Source organism: Taurulus bubalis (genome assembly GCF_910589615.1).
Source record: "Taurulus bubalis genome assembly, chromosome: 16".
Taxonomy (NCBI): domain Eukaryota; kingdom Metazoa; phylum Chordata; class Actinopteri; order Perciformes; family Cottidae; genus Taurulus; species Taurulus bubalis.
Window position 1 is genome coordinate 20927824 of NC_136604.1, and position 25000 is coordinate 20952823.

The window sequence follows — 25000 nt, forward strand, 5'->3', positions numbered from 1 at the left end:
GCTGCTGGACACGCAGTCACTGGACGTCTCCAAAGACTACTCCAGGTGAAGCGTCTCGGAAACAGGGTTCTTACGGTCATGGGAAACCTGGAAAAGTCCTTGAAAGAAATAAAATCCCCCAAAGTTTAGTAAAAGTCATGTAAATGTGTTATATTCATGTGTTCATGACGTTTATTTACGCTGAGTTTGAAATAATGAATATGCTTTTAAAAGAAAGACGCTCAAAATATAAGCAGGCATACATACAGGCATCTATATAAATGTTTATTATTTTAATCAAACTATTGTCTCATTCATTTGTGTCATTTAAGGTTTACTGTATGCTTTGTATTCTCATTGTTAGTTTAAATACTACATTTACTCACTTTTTTATGTTTACACCGAGATTTCACAAAATGTTTGGTCATGGAAATTTGGTTAAAAGTCATGGAAATCCATTGGTCAGAATGTGTATGAACCCTGCCGAAATTATACTGCAGAATTATTGCCTCAAGTTATTTGGTTTATTTTTCTAGGTCTTTATGGTTTCTTGTACTTTACACCTTCTCATAAATGCTCTGCGGTACGACTCCCAGTCTAGCATGGATGATTATTGTTCTTACCCCATAATACATTTTTTTTTTTTTTTTGACATTGCTGCTTTTTTCTTCTGTTTTTCGTCTCCCACAGCTACGCAGACCTGTCGTTGCGCTACAGCCTGACGTTGGGCTCGTTCCACTCATCCGGGCGGCAGATGAGGAGGAAGCTGATGGCCATCCTCAGACTCAAGTGTCATCCTTTGTTCTTGGACCTGAAGGTCAGGGAAATGATGGTGTCTTTTTTCATTTAAAAACAAAACAACCAGCCTTTTTTATATTGAAGAGCTTGTAAAGTAACGGATACAGCCTACAAACCTGAATCTGCACTTTGGGGCGGCTTTTATCAACTTGTAGAGTCAACAATATGCACGGTGACCAGCTGGAAGTTCCTCTAAAACGGCAACTAAGTTGTAAATAACAGTGGAAAACTTGTCAAGTTCAACAAAAAACGAGTTTATATCGTACAGAAATGGGAGCAGATTGATAGTAAATGCATTCAATACACAGTCAAACATATCAGGGAACAGAACATATAACTAGTTAATATCGGCAATGTTATGTATCACGTACAAATGTTAGAGAGTTTGCTTCAAGTTGACCTTTTCATACACCTTTTTGCATTTGATTGAGATGCATCAATGAAGTGGAAGTCCCACACACACACATAAACACACACATATATTGCTTTCTTTTTTTCAGTCACTTTAATTTCATTGCTGCAACCCTTCGCTGTCATGCTTCTCTTTTTCAGACCAATTCTCTTGAGGCCGTCTACAAGAACATCTACAAGCTGGTGCTGCTTCATGCATGCAGGTACAGAAAGTCACCTGACATCTCTACATTTATTTTACTGTATTAGATAAAATACTAATCTTTTTTAAATAAATTTCAATGGTCAATTCAAAGCAAATAATGAGTTTCCATGTTCCACCTAGCATTGAAATACAGTTACAATAAACTCTCACTTTTCAGTTCTCCAATGTGCTCATTTAAATCTGCTATTAAAGATGCTGTTAATGAGATTGGGAGCTTTTATATTGCCTCTCAATGGCTCTCAACATGGCGACTCGTCGGTAACGACATTACTCCACTTTATCTTCACATAGAAAACAGTTGCTTGCTTCTATATTGATGCTCTGACTATCACATTCAGCACTGGGAGGGTTATCAATCAACAACTGCACCGAGCTGAGAACTGGTTGTTCCTTCTCTTGTCTCGGTATGTAAATGTCTGAATGTGCCTTTTCTCTCCCTCTGTTTTTGTTGGTTTTGTTTCTCACGTTAGGTTCCATGTGTGTGCCCAGAGTTTACCCTTCGGTCAGACGGTTGCTAAGAACCCCGTCTACTTCCTGCAGATGATATTGGATATGGCCGAATACGCCAATCAGCTCATCAGGCTCAGCAACAAAGGCAACATTTCCCCCTTCTTCTTTTTTTCTAAACATCTGGAAAAACTAATTATTTAAGCATTATCAAGCTCAAAATATAATATTTTCTCTTCAGGACTGGTTCTCGGCAGTAAGACCCAGAGTGGCGTTGTGCAGTTTGAAGCAGTGGAGCTGCTGTTCTGTCTGTCCTTCTTGCTCGTGCTGTCACAACACCGGCCTCTCTACAAGCATCTGCTCCCACAGCTGCACAAACGTGCGTATTCTCTGGAAGCGAACGCACAACAGTACCACATGTCGAGATGAAGCGCGCTGTTGTCCCAGCATATTCTTTAAATTATGATGATGATGATGATGATTTTGTTTATAAAGCATATTTCACAGAAACAGATTAAATACAATGTTCTGCACAACACACACAAAGCAGAACATGGCTTCATCTAGTAATTATTTAGATAATTATTTAGATTATCAATTGATCTGCTATCATGTTGTTGATTTATAGATTAGTCTTTAAAATGGAAAATACCAATCATTACATTTTCATTTAGCTGACGCTTTTACCCAAAGCGACTTACAATAAGTGCAATTCCACCATGAGTACAAACTCAGAACAACAAGAATCAAGAAAGTACAATTTCAATAAAGTTAAACTACAAAGTGCTATCAGTAAGTGCCATCTACGTGCTACTAAAGTGCTACTACGGCGCTACCTTCCTTATTCAAGGTGTAGTCGAAAAAGATGTGCTTTTAGTTTGCGACGGAAAATGTCATAAGATCCCAAAGGCCAGAACCAGAAGATTTTAAGTTTCAATTAACCTTAAGAAAAACATGCGAATCCTCACATTTTAATTTGTGCGAGGTTGATATTTATTTACACGACTAAATCTGCAGTATCAGATAGAAAACGTTCTCTTGTTGATTCATGGAACTGGAGTTACTTTCAGTAACTTTATTCTGCCCGTTTGGCATAATTTGCAATTTTTAAGTTGTATTTTGATGCAAATATCAATATGCACTAAATGTAAAAGTGGGTCATAAACTGAAAGTGGCACAACTTATACATGCACACAATACAGGTGTCTGTGATTTTCCTCTGCCAACTAAGGCAATCATTGTTGCCCTGCTGTTGCAATAAAAGGGCCAAACGAGCCTTTTACCATCTAATCATCAACACAGACACACTAAACGTGTTTGTTCAGGGCCGGGAAATGACTCAACTGCAGGAAAGTAGAGCCATCGGTCACATTGAGAAAACTTTCCATCAATGAACAATGTGGGTCAATCACTTTGAATGTGGACTATGTGAAAGGTGAAAATACACATGAATCAGTTTTATCGCCACCTTTTTTATTACATTTTTACAGGCGCTGGAAGTAGTTCAGGTGAATGGATTTTTACAGATTACCGTCCAAAGAGAGGTGATTTTTAAAAAATGATCTGTCTGTTGTCTTCTTCTTGACAGGGAAGCGCAGTCTCGAGCGACGTCTGGGGGACATGCGGCTGGCCAGGGTTCGACAGGCCACGAACCCCAGGACCCCAGTCGACTTCTTGGCCATCCAGATGTAGACTACCAGCTCGCCCCAATTACAGCTCCCAATAGAACCATTAAGCCCTCAGCAGCTCAAAGGGAATAGCGTAAAAGTCGGGTTACAAGCCGCTACTACCTACGTCCCCGCTGTAGCAAGCTAGCGCTGCTGCTAGCTCCCCGCTGCTACTGCTAGCTCCCCGCTGCTGCTGCCACTGCCCCCGTCCCCTCTGCCCGAGTCAGGCGTCGAGCCGGGGCTGCTCCTGCTACCTTCGGTAGTTGTTGGGGAACTAGTAGAGAGCTAGCGGGGAACTAGCGGGGAACTAGCAGCAGCACTAGCTGGCTACAGCGGGGAACTAGCGGGGACACCCACCGAAGGTAGTAGCGGCTTGTAACCCGACTTTTACATGACCCGACTTTTACATAACTTTACATGACTTTTACATGACTGGATTTAGTCCAGGCAAGCTAACATATTGTCATTGTGTCTATTTTTCGGGCACTGAAATTTGTCGAATCTCAAGTTTGAAATCTGGGATTTTTTAGTTATCTGATCTTCACTGTGCCATAATAAAAACATGTCTGTTACAAAGTTCAGAGGAAGATTTTTTTAGAGAAAGACAAACAGTCTTTAGTCGTAAAACAATGCAGTGATAAACTCTCGGTCATAAACACAATAAATACGTATAATTGAAAATCCGCCAGCTACTGTACTGAGACCTCTCGTCCCAAAGCTGTTTGTGTCGCTGGACTTTGAGTTACACTTTGTGGTAGTTTTCCACAAAGAAGACATGTCACTCGGATGAGAATTTGCATGTAAATAAGTTCACAGAAGTACTGTCGGCCTGTCATGTTCATAACTCAAGTGGCAGCTGGAAGTTTTAGATCTGAGTCAATAATGTTTTGTACAGTTCACGACAATGTAAAAAACTAACGACTTTCACTGTTAAATAAATCCACTTTTGTTATTAAAGACCACAGTTGTCAGTTCCTGATGAATCCCAATAAATGTAAACGTGCACGACTGATTATAAGTCAGTTGTTCGCGGAACCGAAGCAGTGACAACGATTTCGGATAATGTCCTTTTTTATTCAGTGATGCGTCTGTTCATGTGTTTCAACCTCAAAGCCGTCATCGCAGGAGGGATTCGGGTCCGTGCGAGCAGAGGACTTCTTGATTCTACAGCAGATCAGTTTGTAGAGAGCCACCAGCGGGATGGGAATCACAGGTACTGCAGAGAGGAGGATGATTATAGCAAACACCCAGTCTGGATAGGGCTTCACCTCCGTTTTGGGGAATAGTTCCTGAAGGGAAAAAGACAAAAGCATAAATAAAGAATATTGTAAGTTGAAAGATAGTTTTATGTTTTGTGAAAGTAGCTGATTCTCTTTATTCTCCCTCTTCAATCAATACCCCCTCTTAGTATAATTTAAAGTCCCTCTGCTCAACCAAGAAATATGTCTAGCCCTCAACTTATTTATTTACTTTTTAGTTTGTGTACAGTTTAAAGAAAGAAGATACAACTTATTGGTTAAACTTTTGAGATGCAGGTAGGCATATTCATTTACCTTTTTGGACAGAGCCAGGCTAGCTGTGTCCCCCTTCTTCCAAAGCTAATTTTCTGCGGCGCTAGCTTTATGAACATACATCAACCTTCTCATCTAACTCGAAGCAAAAGGCTGTTAACTCTGTGTCCAATAACGTAAAACTATTCCTCTAAACCTGTACTCATTTATTCATTTTGGCTCCCAAGTTGACCAGACAAGTGCAAGTAAAATATTCACTCTCTTTTAGCTCTGTTTTTGATCTCCTCCAACTACTAGCCGCTAAATGCTCCACTATGGTCACCAGCTAGTTGCAAGCTTTGGTGCTGTGCTTGAAGTGCACACTTGGTTTGTCTTCTCTGAAGCTAAAGATGGTGCTGACAGCAATGAACGTTGTGTGTGGTGAAAATGTCGTGTCAATAGCACCTTTTAGAAATATATTTACTGAGCAAAAAGGTGACGTGTTCAATGCTTACTTTACCCGCTGTATAATGTATTCAAGACAAGACTCTGGACTGTACTTACGTAGGCCGGGTTCCATGTGGGATAAGTTGGGTGTTTTTGTGCCTGGACGACAACGTAGGCAATCAACACCACCAGGAGCATCACAGGACTGATCACCATCCAGCATGCCTTCCAGAAGATGTTGGGCCTCCTCCCAGTCATGAAGTAGATGTCTTCACTGAAACTGTAAGAGGATATGGGGACGACCACAAAGAATGTTAAGGACACCAGGAGCTCAATTTGTATATGAATCCCATTAGCTGACAGAGTATTGAAAAAAGTTACTTCTTCATTCCGTAGACATAAATGACTGCAATGATCTCAAAGAATGCAACGACGAGCAGAGGTACAGAGCCCACGTAGCTGTTAAAGATCTCCACCCAGTAGTTCCCCGAACCCATGGTGAAGATGAGAGCCATCAGGAAGGCTGTCAAGCAGATGACCGCTAAGGAAGTGAGGGGTGAATAAACAAAAAGTTATTTCAAAGAAGAGGCAGCTTTTAAAACCCCCGAACTATCCCTTTTAAGCTTACCCGTTAGGACTCCTTCAGGGATCCACTTGGGCAGCAGTTTGAGGTCTTTGATGGGCGTGAGGACGCCCTCCAAGTTGCCGAACATGGAGGAGAGGCCCAGGCTGAAGAGCATGGTGAAGAACAGTATGGCCCATATCTGCGCGCCCGGCATCTCTACCACGGCTTCGCTGAACACGATGAAAGCCAGGCCGGTTCCTGATGCGCTCTGGGAGAGGAAGATGGAAGGGAGGAAAAGACGGTAATGAGGAAGCATGAACTGACTCGGTGCAGAAAAACCCAGAATGCATTGTGTAAGGTTGGATGTGTCAAAGTTCTAACTCACACAGGCTCCGACCTCTCCTGAGGTCGGAGTCTGTGTGAGTTAGGAAGGTTACGATAATGTAACCCTTGTTCTCTAGGCACAGGTGAAGCCCTCTACCTGCTGCTCCTATGCCACATGCTGAAGAGGGTGTAGGGTTCCCTTTATACAGTGTGGGGTTTGCATGTATTCGGTTGGGCACGTCCTTATTGGCCAGCTACGCTTAAGCAACTGTAAAGTGCCCGAGAGTTTCACCCATAGATTCAAGTAGCGGGATCCACCTTTGTTTATAGAACTAAGGTTACAACAACGTAACCTTCGCTACAATACCTGGTCAAGGAATGTTTGCAGGTCACAGTGCCTCAGGTCCACACTGGCCACCTCACCTGGAGACGTACGATTTAGATACTCCAACCAGTTATCATAGTTGTCCAGTGTCATGTTCTGGTCTGAAAGCTCAAAGTGGTTGGTCAGAGCCAAGATGTTCCTGCAGATTGGACACCCCAAAAGAAATTCGGCCTTGTTGGTATCAGCAAAGAAAAACAATACATGTTTGAATATGTGTGTGTATATACGCACTCCTTCATACAGGAGTTGAAGGCGCTGTTGGCTTTAAATCCCAGGATGGAGAAGATGGGGATGGCGCCGTAGAGAGACGTGGCGCTATTTATCACTCCCACTAGGACCGCATCCATCTCACAGTCATTTCTAACGGACAGAGAATAGAACAGAAAGAACAAAGTCACACACAGATCATCATCCAAATTATACTGTCATGGGGTAGTTTCCCTCATTACCTCTCTGCATTATAGCTGGAGAACGCTATCAGACCGCCAAAGGCCACAGAGAGCGAGAAGAAGATCTGCGTGGAAGCGTCCAGCCACACCTGAGGGCTCTTCAGTATCTCCCACTACAGCATGCGTAAACACAGCACATTAGCTCATTGTGGCCTGCATACAGTCGTACAATCACCCAAGTGGACAAACTCACATCCGGAGTGAAGAGGTACGCCAGTCCAACTGTAGCTCCGGGCAGAGTGAGGGCCTGGATCAGGAAAATGGTCAGAACCAGGTAAGGGAAGATGGCGGTCACGTACACGGCCTGAAACATGCGACACGGGCCTTCATTAACTCTTTCCTTTCTACAGCTGTATTGTGATTGTCATGGTATGGTTGATGTTGGAATTGGGTGCCACGTAAACGGACCTTCCCTAGGGACTCGAGGCCTCTGATGAAGCAGACGTAGACCATGCACCAGGCGCTGGCCAGACAGAGGACCAACCACCAATGCAAAGAGCCGCTGGTCTCGATGTTAAGTGTGATGTTCAGGGTCTCGCGGTACCAGAAGTAGTTCGCTGGAGTGCTCTTCACACACTCCGTATTGTAACCTGCATGGATGCATAACACAAGTTAAAGACAATGACAACGTCTATGCCAATCTTAAAGATGCGAAATTTGAAATTCAGAGCATTAACGAAGCAGGAAACAATGAGCAGAATATATTCGCTCTCCCTCCTTGTGTTGTAATCCAAGCATAGTTTAGCTAAAAATATTGGAAATATGTAAGTCATGAAACATTTTATTATCTTGGTAAGATTACTGAAAACAAATGAGAATATGATTTGTGCTCTGTAATGGAAGATTTTCCTGTATCATATCTGTTAAAAAGGAATGAAGTCTCTGAATCAAAGTTGTCTTAAGTCCGTTTATTCCTGCAGGAAGTAAAAGTCTGTCACGGCTACTGGCGCAGCCTGTAACACAGAATTCCAATGGAGCAACAGTCATCAGCCCATTTTATAACACCATGAGGTCTCCGCCTCCCCCCCAATGAAGGAACCCAGAGTAGCTGAGTCTGTTCGAGAAACATGAACCCCCTCAATTCTCGTCAACAGAACTTACATTCCCTTTGTCCTGAGAATCAACACCTTATCTGTTTACGACCCCTTCATATACAAATGGCGGAAGATCAACAAGTTCTCTGACCCCAGTACTTTTCCATCTCCTGCCTCAGCCATTTGGTCCCTCATCTCTGAGGGTCATTTAAAGTTCAATTCAGGCTATATTAAACTAACAATATTACAACACTATATTTTCCCATTACAGCTCTTAACCTGTCCCACATTTCATTATCTCTTTTTATTTGACGTTGTGTCGCAAGATCCCTCCGTGCGATAAAATAATTAAAATCCAGTAGTTTTCTAATTCAATCTGAGCTGAAATGTGACATAGAGACAGATGGTTAAGAGTCCTCTTGTAACGTATTATAATCGCAAGGGTCAAGCGGACAGTTTTTGTTCACATTAAATGTTACGTATGGTGTTATTGGCAATACTTGGGAATGACTGGCGGGGCTTCTTGTTACCTGTGAGGTTGTCGTTGAGAGGACACTGGCTCCACGGCAGAGGGTTTTGGAAAGAGTGAAAGAGGTACCAGAGCACCCAGGCCAGAAGGGTGTTGTAGAAAATGCACACCAGGAATGACACCAGCATGGAGGCAATTCCTACACGTGGGGAGAAATATATACGATGAACAACAGGATCATGAAGAAGCTGATGACGGATAAAAGTCGTAATAAATGTCACAAACGCTTCCAGGCCACCCACCGACTCCACCCAGGAACGGCGAGATGGAGTTCCAGACGCCGATGCTGCCCATGCGGAGCCTCTGTCCTATAGCCAGCTCCAGGTAGAGCAGCGGGAGGCCCTCGAACACCAGCGCTATCAGGTAGGGGATGAGGAATGCACCTGAAGACATGAAGCAAACGTTCACCTTGAGGTCTCGTCTCGGTCTCGCTGCACTCTGGTCTTGCTCATGATTTGGATTTTTTGAATTACCTCAATCAAGCCATGGAAAGGGAGATTTCAGGCTTTGATTGAGTGCACTGCAATACTAAAAAATCTCCAGAAATACATGCAAATACATTTAAAGCACAATGTGATCAATGGATTTTGTTGTTGTTGGCTGTTTTATTCCGATAGCCCTTTAAGCCCTAACCCTAACCTAATAACCCTAACCCTAACCCCTAATCCTATTTATTGTTTGAGTTGTGTTTAGAGGTTGTATATCGGGATTATATATTATTGTAGCCCTGATTTTTATGTTTAATTTGATACCTAACATGTTTGTTTTTTTTGGGGGGGGGGCAGGGATTTATACCATGATTTTTTTTCTTGATTTTCCTGATATAAAAGGGTCCCGCAATTGGGGGGACCCTTTTATAACGGGTTAAGATGGAGTCGGGTCCTTTTTTAGGATTTAGTTTGGACCTGAAGTGATTTCACTGGGAACTATGACAAAGTAAATGCATGTACAATTTGGTGTTCAAGCAGAAACGATCCCTAATGTTCACCGCGATCAATCATACACAGATAAGGTAACTGGCCGAGTCCATTTGTTAATGACTAATTACATTGAGGCGGAAAGATAATTCACAGGGTTTTCATTTTAATTCAGTATTGCATAATCAATGAATAATCTGGTGCATCATAGCATCTCACCTCCTCCGTAGATCTGGCACAGGTAAGGGAAACGCCAGACGTTGCCGATTCCCACTGCAAAGCCAATACATGTCAGCAGGTACTGAACCTTGTTGTCCCATTTGGGTCTCTCTTCCACCCCGGAGGAGTCTTCTGCTTTGCCCATCCTCAGCCGGCGAGCTAAGAAGCACAGTCCCAGCTCGTCTCCGTCTTCCTCCCTTTAGCGGCCTGTCTTTACTGTCGGTTAATCAGTTGCAGCTTTAAGTCAGGGTTACAGATTGTATTGTTTCCTTCAAGGAAATTGGGCCACCAGGTTTTCTTGTCATAACATAGGGCATGTTGAGGATTTAATGGTTACACTTTAGTTTGTTTACAAATGCTATGACTCAGATTAATGGATAACCTGGTGATGCTGCTTTAATGAAGCGCACTGTTTGGATGCAGTTGGTAAGAAAGAAACCACCACAACAGAGCCGTATCTTTATTAAATTTAATCAAACTTAATTCATGAAGCAAAGTTAACACGCCGTGTTTAACGACAATGAAAGCATGCAGGTGTCAAACAAAAGAAAAAAATGCATAAATATAACATTTATAGCAAAAACGGGACGGTATTTTAACCAAATACTTTTTTCTGTTGAGACAACTAGAAAGTTGCACTCAGTGATTGAATTAATACAACCCACACTTTAGAAACCTCTTATCATGCAGCTGAGAAAATATCAATGAGTAATAAACCAATCATGCCCACATTTCTGTGTGACTGGCTTTGATGGTGAGCTCAGGTTCAGTTTGTTCACCCGTGACCCGGCTACTGTCCCGTGTTACCACGGTTCATTGTGTTTTATTTGCTCTGTGCATTGATACCAGGAGCTCCGACCATATTTTAGGACTATGACGTTCCTTTTGTGTCGAGTATCACAACATTTTACCAAGAGAAAACATAGTGTGGTGGCAGGGGCGTGGTTAGCTCAGCTGGAGAGGGGGCAGGGGAGAAGACTCAGGGAACAGGTGTTGGGATGAGCCCTAATTGGCCTCAGCTGGAGAAGATTGTGTGTGTTGTGTGTCTTGGCTATATAGGCTGGACGGAGGAGAGGTGGGAGGAACGCAGGTCACAATAAAGACATTGCAAAACAGCACCAAGGTCTGCGTGTGTCATTTGGGCTGGGGGAGACTCGGGGAGGTAACGAATCCTGTTACACATGGATTTACAGAAACGGTTAGACAATTATACTAAAGAGTTCATCTCTGTTTCTGGTGAGAAATACAGATTAAAAGTTCCACTAACAGCTGCTTAGCAAAAATAAATACAGTATTACAGTATAAATACAGAGTACATATTCAACATTGTACCAGCCACACACATCTTAACATAGTTAATGTTGCTTAGTCGGTCTTACCAAATGATTTATCCCGTTACCTCAACTACAGTCCAAACAACCAAGGACGTCTGTTCTATGTCTCATTCAACAGCAGACTGGGGAAGTGTTCATGTTTCTCGAGTGCCTTCACCTGCTCCATGTGAAGACGTGCAAGTAATACTAAAACCTATTTAAAAAAAAATGGAAAAAAATCATTGTCAGAAAAAAGGCATAGTATAATGACATGACATATATACCCCGTCGTCAGCTTAAACAAATTAAACATCTTTTATGGATCTTTTGGAAAACCTACTTTTTATTGGATATTTTTGTTTTAATCACTTGTAAAATGCCAGAACACAAATGTTGTACCTAAACTGTCTTTGAGCAAAAAAGATCCAATATTATTCACTTTTTTAAAGTGTTTTTTTTTTTTAATAGTCAGAATCACTTTAAGTGCTGCTGACACTGAGTTATATGAGTTTGAACACACTAAAGTATAAGGTTTTTATTTCCGCCTGAACATTTCTTTGTAAATAGATGCCTGTAGATGACTATAAATGTGACTTTTGGACTGGAAAACACTTAATGAACAGTTTCATTATTATTCATGACACAAAATAGAGATCTGAGAAACAAATCAACAACTATTAAAAAATATATATATATTCATAACGTTTCTGCTTCATACGCTGCTTCTCATTCCTGTCTGATGAGCTCCAAAACATTTGACCTTAGATAGAAAACTTTAGAAAACATATGAAAATGTATTAAAACTCATGTGCACTCGATCTCCATGTTTTTTTTTTCAACCGTGTTTTTGTAATAAAACAATATTTTTTCATATACATTACAGATTTCACATCACATTGAGAATATCTAAACAAACCCGAACAGTCAAAAATGACTACAAACAAAAACTTATTTACAAATAAAAATCACCTCAACATTAATGCTTCTCCGTCAATAAATCTCATGTTTAAAAATAAAAACATTTTAAAACTTTCTAGAGAAGAAATTACGGTTTCAATGGTGCAGGAACATGAAGTCCTAGTGGACATTATTTAAGTTCATTAGCACCATTTGTCTGTTGCTGGCAGTGGTTTAAAGTAACGGCATAATTATCATAATTATGAGATACTAAGTCATAATTATGAGAAGCTAAGTTTTTTTAGATAGTTTCTCATAATGACTTACAGTATCTGTATTTTTTCATCACAGTGGCGCTAATGGGCTTCCATACTTCATTGTTAACTCAAGTACTGCAGAAGGTGCATTTTCGAGGGGATTGCGCTTCACTTGAGTATTTTCTTATGCGTCAACTTCATACTTCTATTCGCCACATTTCAGAGGAACATTTCATACCTTTTACTTCATCATAATTATTTGACAGCAGCCATTCTTTTTAGGATTTTACAGAAGGAAAAAATATATGATAACTTGTTTGAGGCCCAAATAAGAATACATATCCACTATTTCAGAAAATATCTTTGTGAATTATGAAAGTATTGCATGTTATGCCGTGTGCACAGCAGAGATGAAACAATGCCATGTTGGAGCTGAACTTTGGTCCGACGGCGATGAATCTGAATCTAGAAGCAGAAAATGAAGGGAAATGTTATCTGACACTCTTCATATTAAGGGACACGACCGGGCGTGACAAGCAAATAATAGCGGACTCATTCAATTCTTAATAATAAAGCAAATATATTGTTTATGTCACGAAGGACAACTTACTGTTTGCAAGTCTGAATCCTGAAATACAGAGAAGAGATTAAATGATTAATTAATACATGTTTTGGATGAATTTCACAGATTTATGCTTTTACTCTAAACGTGTTATAGCAGCTCGTCTGCGTCTTCTCCTGCGTTGAATCCGACAGTGAAGTAAAACATGGCTTCCACTCACCATTATTGCGCCTCCTCCACATGAAGAGTCCAGCGATGCCGAGTGCAAGAAGCAGCAGCAGGACGACGACGACTCCAGTGACGGCACCGGCGGGGAACTCTGACGGAGAAACTGGAACATAAAACATTCACACGTTGTCTCGACCACCGCATGGAATATGTTTAGTTCATGAGGGCTTTGACAAGGACAATGTCCTCATAGAAATAACTGTAAAAACTATGAAAGAAAGAGTAAGAAGAAGAGGGTGAGAGGTTGTAAAACCAGATGATCCTTGTAGGCTCACATCTGATCTCAGGCTCACCCCAGTTGGTCCTGATCCGCGCTTTGTCCAGTCTGGTGACGACGTCGTCCTCCACACCGTGGAGGTGAAACACACAGTCGTACCTCCTCCAGTCGTCTGCTGCGACCGACCAAAGGTTCAGGTTGACGCTCATCTGGAAGGATCCGTCGTGGTTGGGGAGGATCTCCCCGAGGTCCACGTCCTCGTGGTGCTCCTCTCCGTCTTTCCTCCAGAACATCACGGCTCTGTCGGGGTAGAAACCTGTGGCGTAGCAGCTGACTGGAGAGGAGGGAGACTTCTGGAGGAGAGACACCGAGGGAAGTTCTGGGGATTTTAAACAAACAAGAAAACTGTTTGCATGACCTCGGCTGACATGTTATGTATCGATGTAGATGAATCAGTTTAAATATTGAAGCCCCTTCGTTTCTTACTCTGGACAGTAAACATATCATGTGATTTAATTCAAATGCACATCATGCAGTCTATTAACACCACCAGGGGTGCAGAAGTCTTATTCATGGTAATAATACAACATTACTCAATGACAACAAACACAACATACATATGGGGGTTGTGAGATGATAAATGGAGTAAAAATAAAGTTTTGCTTCACAAATTTCGACTCATTATTGAGAATGTAATCTGTGCTTATTTGTGAAATAATTAGTAGTTTGACCTCTTACAGTGTTTTTACGTTTAAATTATATGAGAGGTTTAGACAGGAAATGCCTCTTTGTCCTTGTCTCTCTCACCTCAACAGAGCTGTTTATTATAACCTAAACCAAAGACTTTAATCTTTACAACTTATTGTATTTTTTAAGCTTAAAATGTGAGGCCCCAGGCCGTATTGCGGGGCCTGCCGGAGGGAATGGAGGCACGGGAGAACCAGAAGCAGGAGTGCACGAGCACACTGTCAGACCTCTGCTGCAGTAAAATGAGAGGTTTACTAAAGGGACCCTGGTCTGCGCAAACACTACCGCTTTTGTCCACAAGGACCGCCAAATTCAACACAAAGTTCAAAGTTCCTTGTAAAGTTATGGAACAAAAAGTGGAGAGGATGCCAAGAATTATAAGATGTTTGTGCCATGCAGGTCACGTGACTCTACCTGTTTTCTGCAGAAAGCTCCTCCCATAGTGCACGTACTTCTTCAGCCAGGCAGGACATTTGTGGATGTAGTAATATTTATTGTATTCTAGTCTGTCTTTCTCAGCATCCCATCTAAGTTTGGTGGTGAACGCCTGCCGTTTAGGAGCAGTCCACGTCAGCGTCTGCAGGTCCAACGCAAGGAAGTCTTCTCCGTCGTAACCGTACTGATTAAAACCAACAACCTCTCCAGTCTCGTCATCCCACTCGCAGCCGTTCATCCTCTGCAAAATGTGGGCGCCTGAGAGTCCAGAGGGGGGCGGGGGGGAGGGACATCGCAGCAGAGACGATTATTAACGCATAATATCGAACAATAGCAACATTTGCCTCAAAAAGGGAGAAAACACTTCAAAGGTTGAATATGGATATAAACAGGCCGACCTCCAGTTTGGTTTAAGCGCCGCTTCAGGCTGTCAATGTTGGCTCTGAAGACCTGCTGATTGCCAAAACACTTCAGAGTGTACCACTCCACGTGTTGCGGGTCATCCTTTATTAAATCGCTCATCCAGGCCTGTTTGGGCTCCGCGGTCTTGCCGTTGCTGTCACAGTAACCCACCTGGACCTCATCGACCACCGCAGCGCCCACAAACTCTGGAAAGTTTGGGACTCCGGAAGTTGCAGTGAGGAAATATTTCAGGGAGTGTTTCACTGCAGGCCGAAAAAAAAAAATCATTTTGGGGATATTTTTGGATGTCAATGTTATTTAAGAAAAATAAGGTTCATTAAAAAAGTGTTTAATCACAATAAGCTACCTATAGAATATGATTGAGTCATGTAGATGGCCGGTTAACCATAATATTGTTTTGCCTTCTTACAGCAGATATTTGTACTTTTTGGAATTGTTATTATTAGCTAGTCAATGTGTTTCAATAGTTGTAATACATCATTTTATTTACACACAGTAATATGGGGGGATAGACTGTATATATCCTCTCTAAATATCTAGTTTGAACAGATAACACATGTCAACATATGACAGAGTGAAAGTAAAACTATTGTTCCTAATGTCGCACCAAAGAGGGATTAATTCAAACTAGTAAGCAGCAAACATAACCGGAAACCTCCGTAATAAGAAAGTCACGTTGTGCTCTTACCTGTAGATGTGACATGACAAAAGAGAAGCAACACAAGTAACGTTTTCATGTTGTTTTCATGTTGTTTTCATGTTGTTTTCATGAGTAAGCCTCACGCTAAAGCGGTGAATCAGCTGATAGGACGCGCGACTTTGATACCAGACATGCGCAGTGGAGGCCGTGGCGTGTCCTTCAGCGTCATACAAATAAATACAAAATCAGCACATTTGGAGACACACTTTCAATGGACATGGTGTGAAGTTACGTGAAGTACGATATTTCCCTCCTACATGTAGTGGAGTAGAAGTATGAAGTTGCATGACATATAGTAATAATAACTTTGTAAGTATATCTACTTGAATAAAATTGCTTAGTTGTCCCACAGTCCTCCACTATTTAGACAGATACAAAGGTACAACAAACATTTTCCATTCCTGATGCAGCTATTGATTAAAACATATTTGTAACAATACTTTTTATTCTGGTGTTTCTACACATATAGAGATGGAAGAAGTACATATATTGTATTTAAGTGAATGTAGCAATACCACAGTGTGTAAATAGTGTTTCAAGTCAAATGTTCTGTAGTACTAAGTACCAAATAGTACAAGTACTCTATGCAGAATGGTCCATTTTAGAATCATATATTATATTACTGGATTAAATGTTTTGATGCATTGTACATATATCACTATGTTGCAGCAGATTATTGCAAACTATAAATCAACTGTTAAACACATAATGAAGAAAACTGAACTCTATTGGAGTCAAATCCTACTAAAGTAGGACCCACACTACTTAAGTAGATGTAGCCCAGTACTGCAAACATGTTTATACATGTTTATACAAAACATATTGTAATGCTGTTGCTGTCGTTGCAGTCGCAGACAGACGGACCTACATCCTGTTCTCCTCCAGGATGCCGCTGCTGCTGCGCCTGAAGCGATGAGTCAAAATACTCGCGAAATCTCGCGATACTTCAGGTGCGACCTCTTCACAAATCCATTTCCCCCCGAGTGGGACATTTTTTTTATTAAAAAAAAAACTATATATATATTAGAACAACACGTTCACATCACACAATAATCGTCTCGTGAAAAAACACTAAAAAGAAAAACGCATCCAGAGACGACAGAGGCGGCGCTCTCGCGAGATTTCGATGAGTTTACTTGAGCGAACGCCACGTCTTACCAGCAGCATCAACGTGGACGTTAAAGCTGCACGTTTATAAAGCACATCACACGGAGGACAGATCGTTGTAAAGCGGCCCGGCAGGCAGAGGCATCCGACACGATCCGGTAAGAAAGACCTGCGTGTTGTTTTTGTCCCCGTGTGTCGCAGTTATTGTGGTCCGTCCTGCAGCAGCAACACGTTAGCTCGCGAAGCTAAAGCAGGCTTTTTCGTTTGCGCGTGACTCGCGAGCGCGCCTTGGAGATTGTAAGATTTAAAAGTTGACAGAAGAGTTTAAAGATAGCAGATTATCACAGGAAGACCCCAGCTAACAAACACGATGGATTGGGGGGCAATAAACGTGAGCTAAACTAGGGTTGTGTTACAGTTGCAGTCCATCCGCCAAAATCCAAAAATGCATGTGTTTACCTTTTACCTGTAGTGTCATCTCATAATCTAGATGTTTTTAAAGATATTATAAAGAGTATATGGCACTTGACTTGTGCTTAAAGTGCGACAACAACCATAACACAATAAATGTGTAACGTTAAACACCGACGTGTCTTTTTCTGCACACAGAAATGATGGATTACGCTTCCAAGAAGTTTGTAAAGCAATTCAAATGAGCCCCACCTGCAGCATTAAAGGGATACACACATAATGCATCAACTATTATGATCCACTGTTATTATGCAGTGTATATATTATTATGCAAAGGGTTGTTCTGCATTATGATTGCTAGTACTTTTACTTAAGCAAGATTTTGGATGCACAATTTCTTTACTGAGATATTGCTCATTTTACTTGAGTAAAGCATCTGAGTACTTCCTCCACCACGGACCATGATGCAGCACAATGCATCCTCCTTTGGAGCCAAATTATAGTGCAGTTTGAATACCCGCCATGTTGGCACTGGAATACAAACCGGCCGATCTGATGAGAGAAAGGAGAGCTCAACATACAGATGGATAACACGCGTGTGATGCTTAACATGCTGCAAAACATGTAGAGTTTCTTTCCTTGTTTTGACGGATAATTTTCTGCCCTTTCTTGAACTTATTTCCACTGCGATAGTCACAGGAAAGTGAAGATATTGGTGATCCTCTTGATATATATTAGTACATTATAGGTATTTGTGTCCTCACTGTTTCTCTCTCTCTCTCAAAGGGGATAATATGGGCTGTGTACGTCTGCTGGCACTGACGCTGGCCACGTCTGCAGTACTCCTGTTGGCCGCCCGTTCAGCCGCCGCCCACAGCCATTCCCATGGCGACCACGGCCACGGCCACCATCACCACGGCCACCATCACCACGGTCACTCGCACGGAGAAGACGACCACCAGGAAGACGTGAGGATGTTCCACGGAGCGAGCAAGTGGAGCGCCGAGGCCAACGTCCAGCAAGAGGAAGAGGATCACGGGCACGCTCACGATCACGGGCACGCTCACGATCACGGGCACGGGCACGATCACGGGCACGATCACGGGCACGCTCACGATCACGGGCACGCCCACGATCACGGGCACGCTCATGATCACGGGCACGCTCACGATCACGGGCACGCTCACCATCAGGAGGAAGTGGTGCGGGTGCACAAGGAGGAGAACGCACACGAACACTCCCACGGAGGGGAGAGGGTGAAGAGGGAGGCCGCAGGAGCAAAGAGGGACATGGTGGAGCTCTGGACACAGGTGTGTTCATGGGTTACAATGGGAACAATGGGTTGCCTGTTTTAAAAATGTGGCCAGGATTATCTATTAGACTCGGGATGGACAGACAGTGTTTTGTTCCTCGTACAGCAGCTATGCAAAAGTTGTCCCTTTTTAATTCACACGTTTTTACCAAGGTTAGCATCCACAGAATACCCTGGCGTCGTGTGACAGGAGAGTAAACCTCCCTTTGTTGCTGTCCGCAGGCCATCGGAGCGACTCTGCTCATCAGCGCCGCTCCCTTCCTCATCCTCTTCCTGATCCCGGTTCAGTCCAACAGCGAGATCCCGGTTCAGTCCAACAGCGACAAGCACCAGAACCTGCTCAAGGTGCTGCTCAGCTTCGCCTCCGGCGGACTGCTGGGCGACGCCTTCCTGCACCTCATCCCTCACGCTCTGGGTGGGTAGTGGATCCGGTCTCCATCTGTTTGAGACAAACTCTTTGTTCAGGTGCTTTTATAACGTAAAACACTTCCCGTAAAAGTCGGGTTAAAAGCTGCTTCTACCTCCGGTGGGTGTCCCCGCTGTAGCAAGCTAGCAGTAGCGCTAGCTAGCTCCCCGCTGCTGCTGCTACTGGTGGTTGTCGGGGAGCTAGCGGAGAGCTAGCAGGAGCGCTAGCAGGAGCGCTTGCTGGCTACAACGGGGAGCTAACGGGGACACTGACCGAAGGTAGTAGCGGCTTGTAACCCGACTTTTACGGTAAGTGTAAGAAGGCTGCGACAGAGAAAATAGTCCCCACAATATAAGAGACAAAGCTCACCTCCACTTTGTTATTCTAACACGAAACGCTTCGACACTGACGATGATGATGATGATGATGATGATGATAAAGATCGAAAGCTCCCCGAAAACACCGACTCGGTTGCAGGAGCCTCAGTTGTGAGTTTAATGTGTCGTATTCGTTGTGCACAGAGCCCCACTCTCACCACGGAGAAGAAGATCACAGCCACTCGCACGCCAGTGAGGAGTCGCACGGCCACTCCCACGGTACGCATATCATTACCGCTTTCTTCTTCTGTGGTGGTGGTGCGTTTGTTATTGACAGGTGACATCAGTACCCCACGAATACCACGAGTATCTACTATGTATACAGGGTTCTTACGGTCATGAAAGACCTGGAAAAGCCATGCAATTTTAAAATGGTTATTTCCAGGTCTGGAAAAGTCCTTGGGGGAAAAAGAAAATCCCCAAAGTGTTGTAAAAGTCATGTAAATGTGTTATATTCATGTGTTCATTTTTTTTAATAGTAATAATATTAATGTCCTCGTCCTGCACAGGAGCGGCCCACGGTCACATGATGTCAGTGGGTCTCTGGGTTCTCGGCGGCATCATCGCCTTCCTGTGTGTGGAGAAGTTCGTGCGAGCGCTGAAGGGCGGACACGGACACGGACATTCCCAAGGACACTCGCATGGTATAATATTATTTTATTGTTACGCATCAAATATTCACCTGCAAAACTAAAAGTATTCTTGATTTGATGAAATGAAAGTCTGCAAAATAACACGAATACACCCCAAAAACAAGTTTGTTCGCCGAATGAGCTTTAATATAATTAAATTGGCCTCTGCTCGTAATCTCAACAGCTGATCTGAAGGCTTATTTGAACTTTATGTGATATGTTTTTCAGATTCTCCTAAAGAAAAGGACAGTGACGGAGAAGAAGAAAAGGAAAAGAAGTCAAAGAAGGAGGTGAAAGCAAGCAAAGACAAGGCGGTGCTGAAGAAAGAGGAGCCGAAGAGCACAGGTGAACAATATGTACATTACTTGTTTAAAGAGGCGCTGTGATTGAAAATAAAGTAGCTCCACCTGCTGGTCAGTTACCGACATATATATTATATATATATTTACAACTTATATAAGTTAATACAACTTAAGAAGTGCTTTTTTGCTTTATTCAGCATTTCCTTAACTCAAAAGTTGATCTCATGAACGTTAAAAGATGTAAAAAAACTGAATTTGTCTGAAAATACTTTTCTAGGTCAAATATAATTCTAGATCCAGCAGCATTTTAAGGACGTGTGGAAGTATAAACACCTGGTAACCAGAGGTGTCAAAAGTATTCACATTCATTACTCAAGTAGAAGTATAGATACTAGGGTTTAAAAATACTTCTGTAAAAGTTGAAGTATCAACTCAAGCTTTTTACTTAAGTAAAAGTGTAAAAGTACTGGTTTAAAAACTACTTAAAAGTATAAAAGTAATGTAAGGGGAATGTTTTTTTTCCATTAAGGACAAACTCTTAAGCCGCGTCTCAGGGGCCTATAGTGCACTACCCCACCTCCCCCAAAACAATCATTTTTATAAAGGCCATAATGACTATAATGTTACAAAATGTTATGTTGAAAAATGTGGGATGCACTAGGCTACCCGTTTCAGCTGCATATATGCCCATTTAAAATGATCACATTTTATTACAATGCAAATACATTAAAGTACCATATGTGTACTACTGAGCATTAACATGCGTTTCATGGAGCGGAAGACATGATAACTAGTTGCCTATAAGTATTGTAATAGTGCAAAATAGGCGGCGGCGGCGACTCCGACACAAACACTTAAAGCTGTGGTTCTCAAACTTTTTCTGTAAATAACATAATTGTGTGACTCATCTGTGCTTTTATAAATAACAGAATAAAGAAAAATGCAATCACTTTCAAGTAAATCAGATTGCCCCATCAGACAATGTTTTGAGTTCTATCTGTGCAAAAAATTACTCATATTTAGTTACTACTAAATAGCTCATTGTGGAAAACAATAAGCTTTTAATTTTTTTTGCCAAACAAAACAGAATGAGTGCAGATATGTGAGCCATCAGGTTGTATCAGTATTAGTGGCTGCAGTGACCTGCTTTCCTCGACACATATGTTATAAACAGGGTTGTAGATTTGATACGGCCTCTCTCAATTCATGCTCAATATTGAGCTTAGATCTGTTTTTATTTTGAGAAACGCAACAGAAAGAAAAGACAAGCTCACGGCGTCGCGTCAAATCGCGCATGCGCAAGCTAACCTGTTAACGGCGTACCGTAACCATTGACCCGAAAGTACAGGCTTTTGTCCATGTATTTATTAATGACTTAGTTTTATATCCGTGTACTTTGTACTTTTGTGATATATGAAGCCAGCAGCTCATTGTTGGTAGAAGACACGAGCACCGTGGCTCGTTTCACCTGGAGCAGGAGAGCTGCTCCGGGTTCAGAGAGCTGCTCCGGGTTCAGAGAGCTGCTCCGGGTCCAGAGAGCTGCTCCGGGTCCAGAGAGCTGCTCCGGGTCCAGAGAGCTGCTCCGGGTCCAGAGAGCTGCTCCGGTGCGAGGAGAACTCCGGTGCTCCTCACATGAAAGCTGCTGTTGCATCTTCAACCTGGGAGCGTTTAAAACGCAGATATAGCGGTCTACTTTTCACGCGACATATTTTTCGACGCTCTCTGTCCGCTGGTGTGTGTGTGTGTGTGTGTGTGTGTGTGTGTGTGTGTGTGTGTGTGTGTGTGTGTGCGCTCAGTGCTCACCTGTGTGTGCGCGCGCACGTATCTGTGGGCAACGGGCCGGAGAGGTTTTGTGTGTGTGTTTTTGAACGATGACAAGCCGGAGTGAAAACAAACCAAAATGAAATAGTAACGAGGCTATTTTTAAAATGTAGGGAGTAGAAAGTACAGATATTTGCGTGAAAATGTAAGGAGTAGAAGTCAAAAGTTGTCTGAAAAATAAATACTCCAGTAAAGTATAGATACCCAAAACTTCTACTTCAGTAACGTAACGAAGTATTTGTACTTTGTTACTTGACACCTCTGCTGGTGACACATCGTTTCCCACAATGACACACAAAGTGTAGAAGAAGTAAATCAATACTTTGTTTTATTCGTACTGTAAACTGGTCCAAAACCTAAACTAAAATGTTTCTTTTATTGTGAAAATATCAGGATCTCCACCTGAGCATCAGTGTGTTTGTTTTGTGTTACAAATTCAAACATCTCCTCATTTTAAGAGCAAATCAATACTCAAACAGTTTATGGAAGTTATTACATTTTACTGCATTTTATTTGCTTTTCACCATTTGTCTGCCTAAATAAACATTTTTAAACAATTCTCTACTGCTTTCCTAAAATCTTCCAACAAAAGTATCCAATGTACAGACAGAAATTTAGATTTTAGAAACTAGAATAAGAAGTTCTAACTAATTTATTATGATGTTGTTCTTGTTGTTTTATTATCTGGAGCTGCAAACCCGCTTCTATAAAGACACTCAATCATTTATTTTTAAGCATTTCTCTTATCGAGTCCATAATTCGTTTGTCGTGAAAGCAAGTTGCTATTTCGCTGCTTTTATTGTGTCGTTAAAACGTGATTTTTATTTTTTTTTTTTTGTGTCCAAACATTGTGACTTCCCTCTAACGGAAACATGGGATCATTCCCCCCAGAAGAGCCGATCCAGTGTCCGTAACCTGCTTTGTTCTCTCTCCGCTGACGCAGACATCAAGGTGTCGGCTTACCTGAACCTGGCCGCCGACTTCACGCACAACTTCACCGACGGCCTGGCCATCGGCGCCTCCTTCCTGGTCGGCCCGACGGTCGGCGCCGTCACCACCGTCACCATCCTGCTGCACGAGGTCCCGCACGAGATCGGAGACTTCGCCATCCTCGTCCAGTCCGGCTGCACCAAAAAGAAGGTAGCCGTGTGTGTGTGTGTGTGTGTGTGTGTGTGTGTGTGTGTGTGTGTGTGTGTGTGTGTGTGTGTGTGTGTGTGTGTGTGTGTGTGTGTGTGTGTGTGTGTGTGGATATATCTATATACTATTATATATATCTATATACAATTTGATATCTATATATTCTTGATGTTTTGACAATAAATGTGCAAATTTTCTATTTTTTTGTATTAATTATATATATCATTTAATTATTTGTATATACATTTTTTTATATGTATACTTAAATTATATATATATTATTAATACAATAATAATTATGTGTGTATGTATGTGTATATATATATATGTGTATATGTGTGTATATATATATATATATATATATATATATATATATATATATATATATATATATATATATACATATACACACACACACACACACACACACACACACACACACACACACACACACACAATTAAATAATATGTTGTGTATATAATTAATACCAAAAAAAATCTATCTATCTCAAGAATGAGCGAGGAGCAAATCGTAGGATTTTCAGCTCCCTCAAACTAAACTAGGGTGTAATTTCTATGCAGATTTATTTGCAAATAAATGTTTTAAATAAAGTGTAAAAGAGCAAAACGACAAAATTTCCATCCGACGCAAATTTGCGATTTTGAGCAACACAAAATATATATATCGGATTGAATTGAACTAAATGCCATAAATCATACGGTTTGGAGACCAAAAGGCCTTTTATTCTGTCATCGTCCGTCTGAAATATTGACCCAAGCGCCGCAGTAATCCTCTTCTTCCTCCTCCTCCTCTTCCTCTTCAGGCCATGTGTCTACAGCTGCTGACGGCGTTGGGCGCTCTGGCCGGCACGGCGTGCTCCCTGCTGGCCGAGGGCGTGGGCGCCGCCGCCACCGCCTGGATCCTGCCGTTCACGGCCGGCGGGTTCGTTTACATCGCCACGGTGACCGTGCTCCCGGAGCTGCTGGCGGGCCGCTCCAGCTTCGGCCAATCGCTGATGGAGATCCTGGCGCTGCTGTTCGGCGTCGGCATGATGGTGCTGATCGCCGAGTACGAGTGAGGCGCGGCGCAGAGGACGGAGAGGGGAGAAAGGGTCAAAGAAATGGTGGAGAATAAATGCTGGTTTTAAGTAGCTCATCCTAAAAGGATTAGTTTATTTTCCAGAGATGTGATTTTTCTTTTTTGTTGTTTTTGTTTTATTTTGTATGCTTTTTTTTAAAATTTTTTTTATTAATTCTAGTTTTGGGGACAAACGCCACCTACTGACGGCGAATGGATGGTTTTTGTCGTCTCGTGTTTTTAGCAGATCGTGGTCAAAATCCCAGATTTTTTTTTTTTACAATCATAGTTTCTATTTCGGCTTCTTTAAAAAAAAAAATAAAAAAAAGAAGGAGAATTGAAAGAAACTGAGCTGGAAATGAACGACCCTGACGGAAATGTTTTTTGAGGACATGCTGCGACCTGGAGGTCTTTTGGTCGCTTTCACCACACGGATCATTCAGCTGCACTTTTTCTGGCCGGTGACTTAAATATGTTCATCTTCCAGCCGTAATTTGTTTATTTTCTTTTGTATTATTATTTTGGAGGTGGTTTTGGAACGCTCAACCTAAATTTCAGTATGTGATATTGAATGTTAATATTTTTACATTCCACTAAATAAAAGTCTGTGTTGTGGCTGCAACATATTTACACTCAAATCATTTGTGTCTTTATGAAAAGAATAGTCGTTTCAACCTTAAACATGCCCTACGAAATAACACAATAAAAGGTCAACTAAAACTACCGACCGCAGTATAAACATCCCCAATAAAGTTGAATAATTTTCGTGATG

At 42.0% G+C, this 25000-nt stretch overlaps 4 protein-coding genes across 4 annotated transcripts in view; 2 read left to right on the plus strand and 2 right to left on the minus strand.

The window, feature by feature from the left end:
- tert (telomerase reverse transcriptase) overlaps nt 1-3549 on the plus strand; it is a gene marked incomplete at its 5' end in the record, with an annotated part of 8234 nt that extends 4685 nt beyond the window's left edge. Inside the window, 6 exons of the mRNA XM_079232289.1 lie at nt 1-45; nt 670-796; nt 1330-1391; nt 1864-1988; nt 2082-2219; nt 3429-3549. The exon at nt 1-45 is cut by the window's left edge and continues 144 nt beyond it. Of these exons, the coding sequence (XP_079088415.1) occupies nt 1-45; nt 670-796; nt 1330-1391; nt 1864-1988; nt 2082-2219; nt 3429-3532 (601 nt within the window). The 3' untranslated portion in view covers nt 3533-3549. The remainder of the gene's footprint in view (nt 46-669; nt 797-1329; nt 1392-1863; nt 1989-2081; nt 2220-3428) is intronic.
- Nucleotides 3550-4583: 1034 nt separating this feature from the next.
- slc6a18 (solute carrier family 6 member 18) lies at nt 4584-10011 on the minus strand (the record flags this gene model as incomplete). The annotated part of the gene is made up of 12 exons (XM_079231925.1): nt 4584-4796; nt 5562-5724; nt 5826-5985; nt 6073-6277; nt 6701-6857; nt 6950-7078; nt 7168-7280; nt 7361-7471; nt 7576-7757; nt 8732-8869; nt 8973-9113; nt 9867-10011. 12 exons carry the CDS (start codon nt 10009-10011, stop codon nt 4584-4586), a joined length of 1857 nt encoding a protein of 618 aa, XP_079088051.1.
- A 2909-nt stretch (nt 10012-12920) lies between these two features.
- LOC306748714 (major histocompatibility complex class I-related gene protein-like) lies at nt 12921-15682 on the minus strand (the record flags this gene model as incomplete). Its single annotated transcript, XM_079231926.1, has 6 exons — nt 12921-12961; nt 13116-13226; nt 13417-13719; nt 14502-14780; nt 14921-15187; nt 15634-15682. The coding sequence occupies 6 exons, from the start codon at nt 15680-15682 to the stop codon at nt 12921-12923; spliced, it is 1050 nt and encodes a 349-aa protein (XP_079088052.1).
- A 1122-nt stretch (nt 15683-16804) lies between these two features.
- slc39a7 (solute carrier family 39 member 7) lies at nt 16805-24860 on the plus strand. Its single transcript, XM_079232382.1, has 8 exons — nt 16805-16910; nt 17950-18473; nt 18698-18890; nt 19403-19477; nt 19768-19902; nt 20119-20235; nt 22957-23153; nt 23975-24860. Exons 2-8 carry the CDS (start codon nt 17958-17960, stop codon nt 24227-24229), a joined length of 1488 nt encoding a protein of 495 aa, XP_079088508.1. The 5' UTR covers nt 16805-16910; nt 17950-17957; the 3' UTR covers nt 24230-24860.
- The last annotated feature ends 140 nt before the right edge of the window (nt 24861-25000 follow it).

What these genes read in the sequence shown, in the direction of transcription:
- slc39a7 (XM_079232382.1), top strand. Translation starts at nt 17,958, where the DNA reads ATGGGCTGTGTACGTCTGCTGGCACTGACGCTGGCCACGTCTGCAGTA. An exon ending in TTCCCAAGGACACTCGCATG is followed by an intron (nt 19,903 to 20,118) that starts GTATAATATTAT and finishes TATGTTTTTCAG; the next exon opens with ATTCTCCTAAAGAAAAGGAC. An exon ending in AGAGGAGCCGAAGAGCACAG is followed by an intron (nt 20,236 to 22,956) that starts GTGAACAATATG and finishes CCGCTGACGCAG; the next exon opens with ACATCAAGGTGTCGGCTTAC.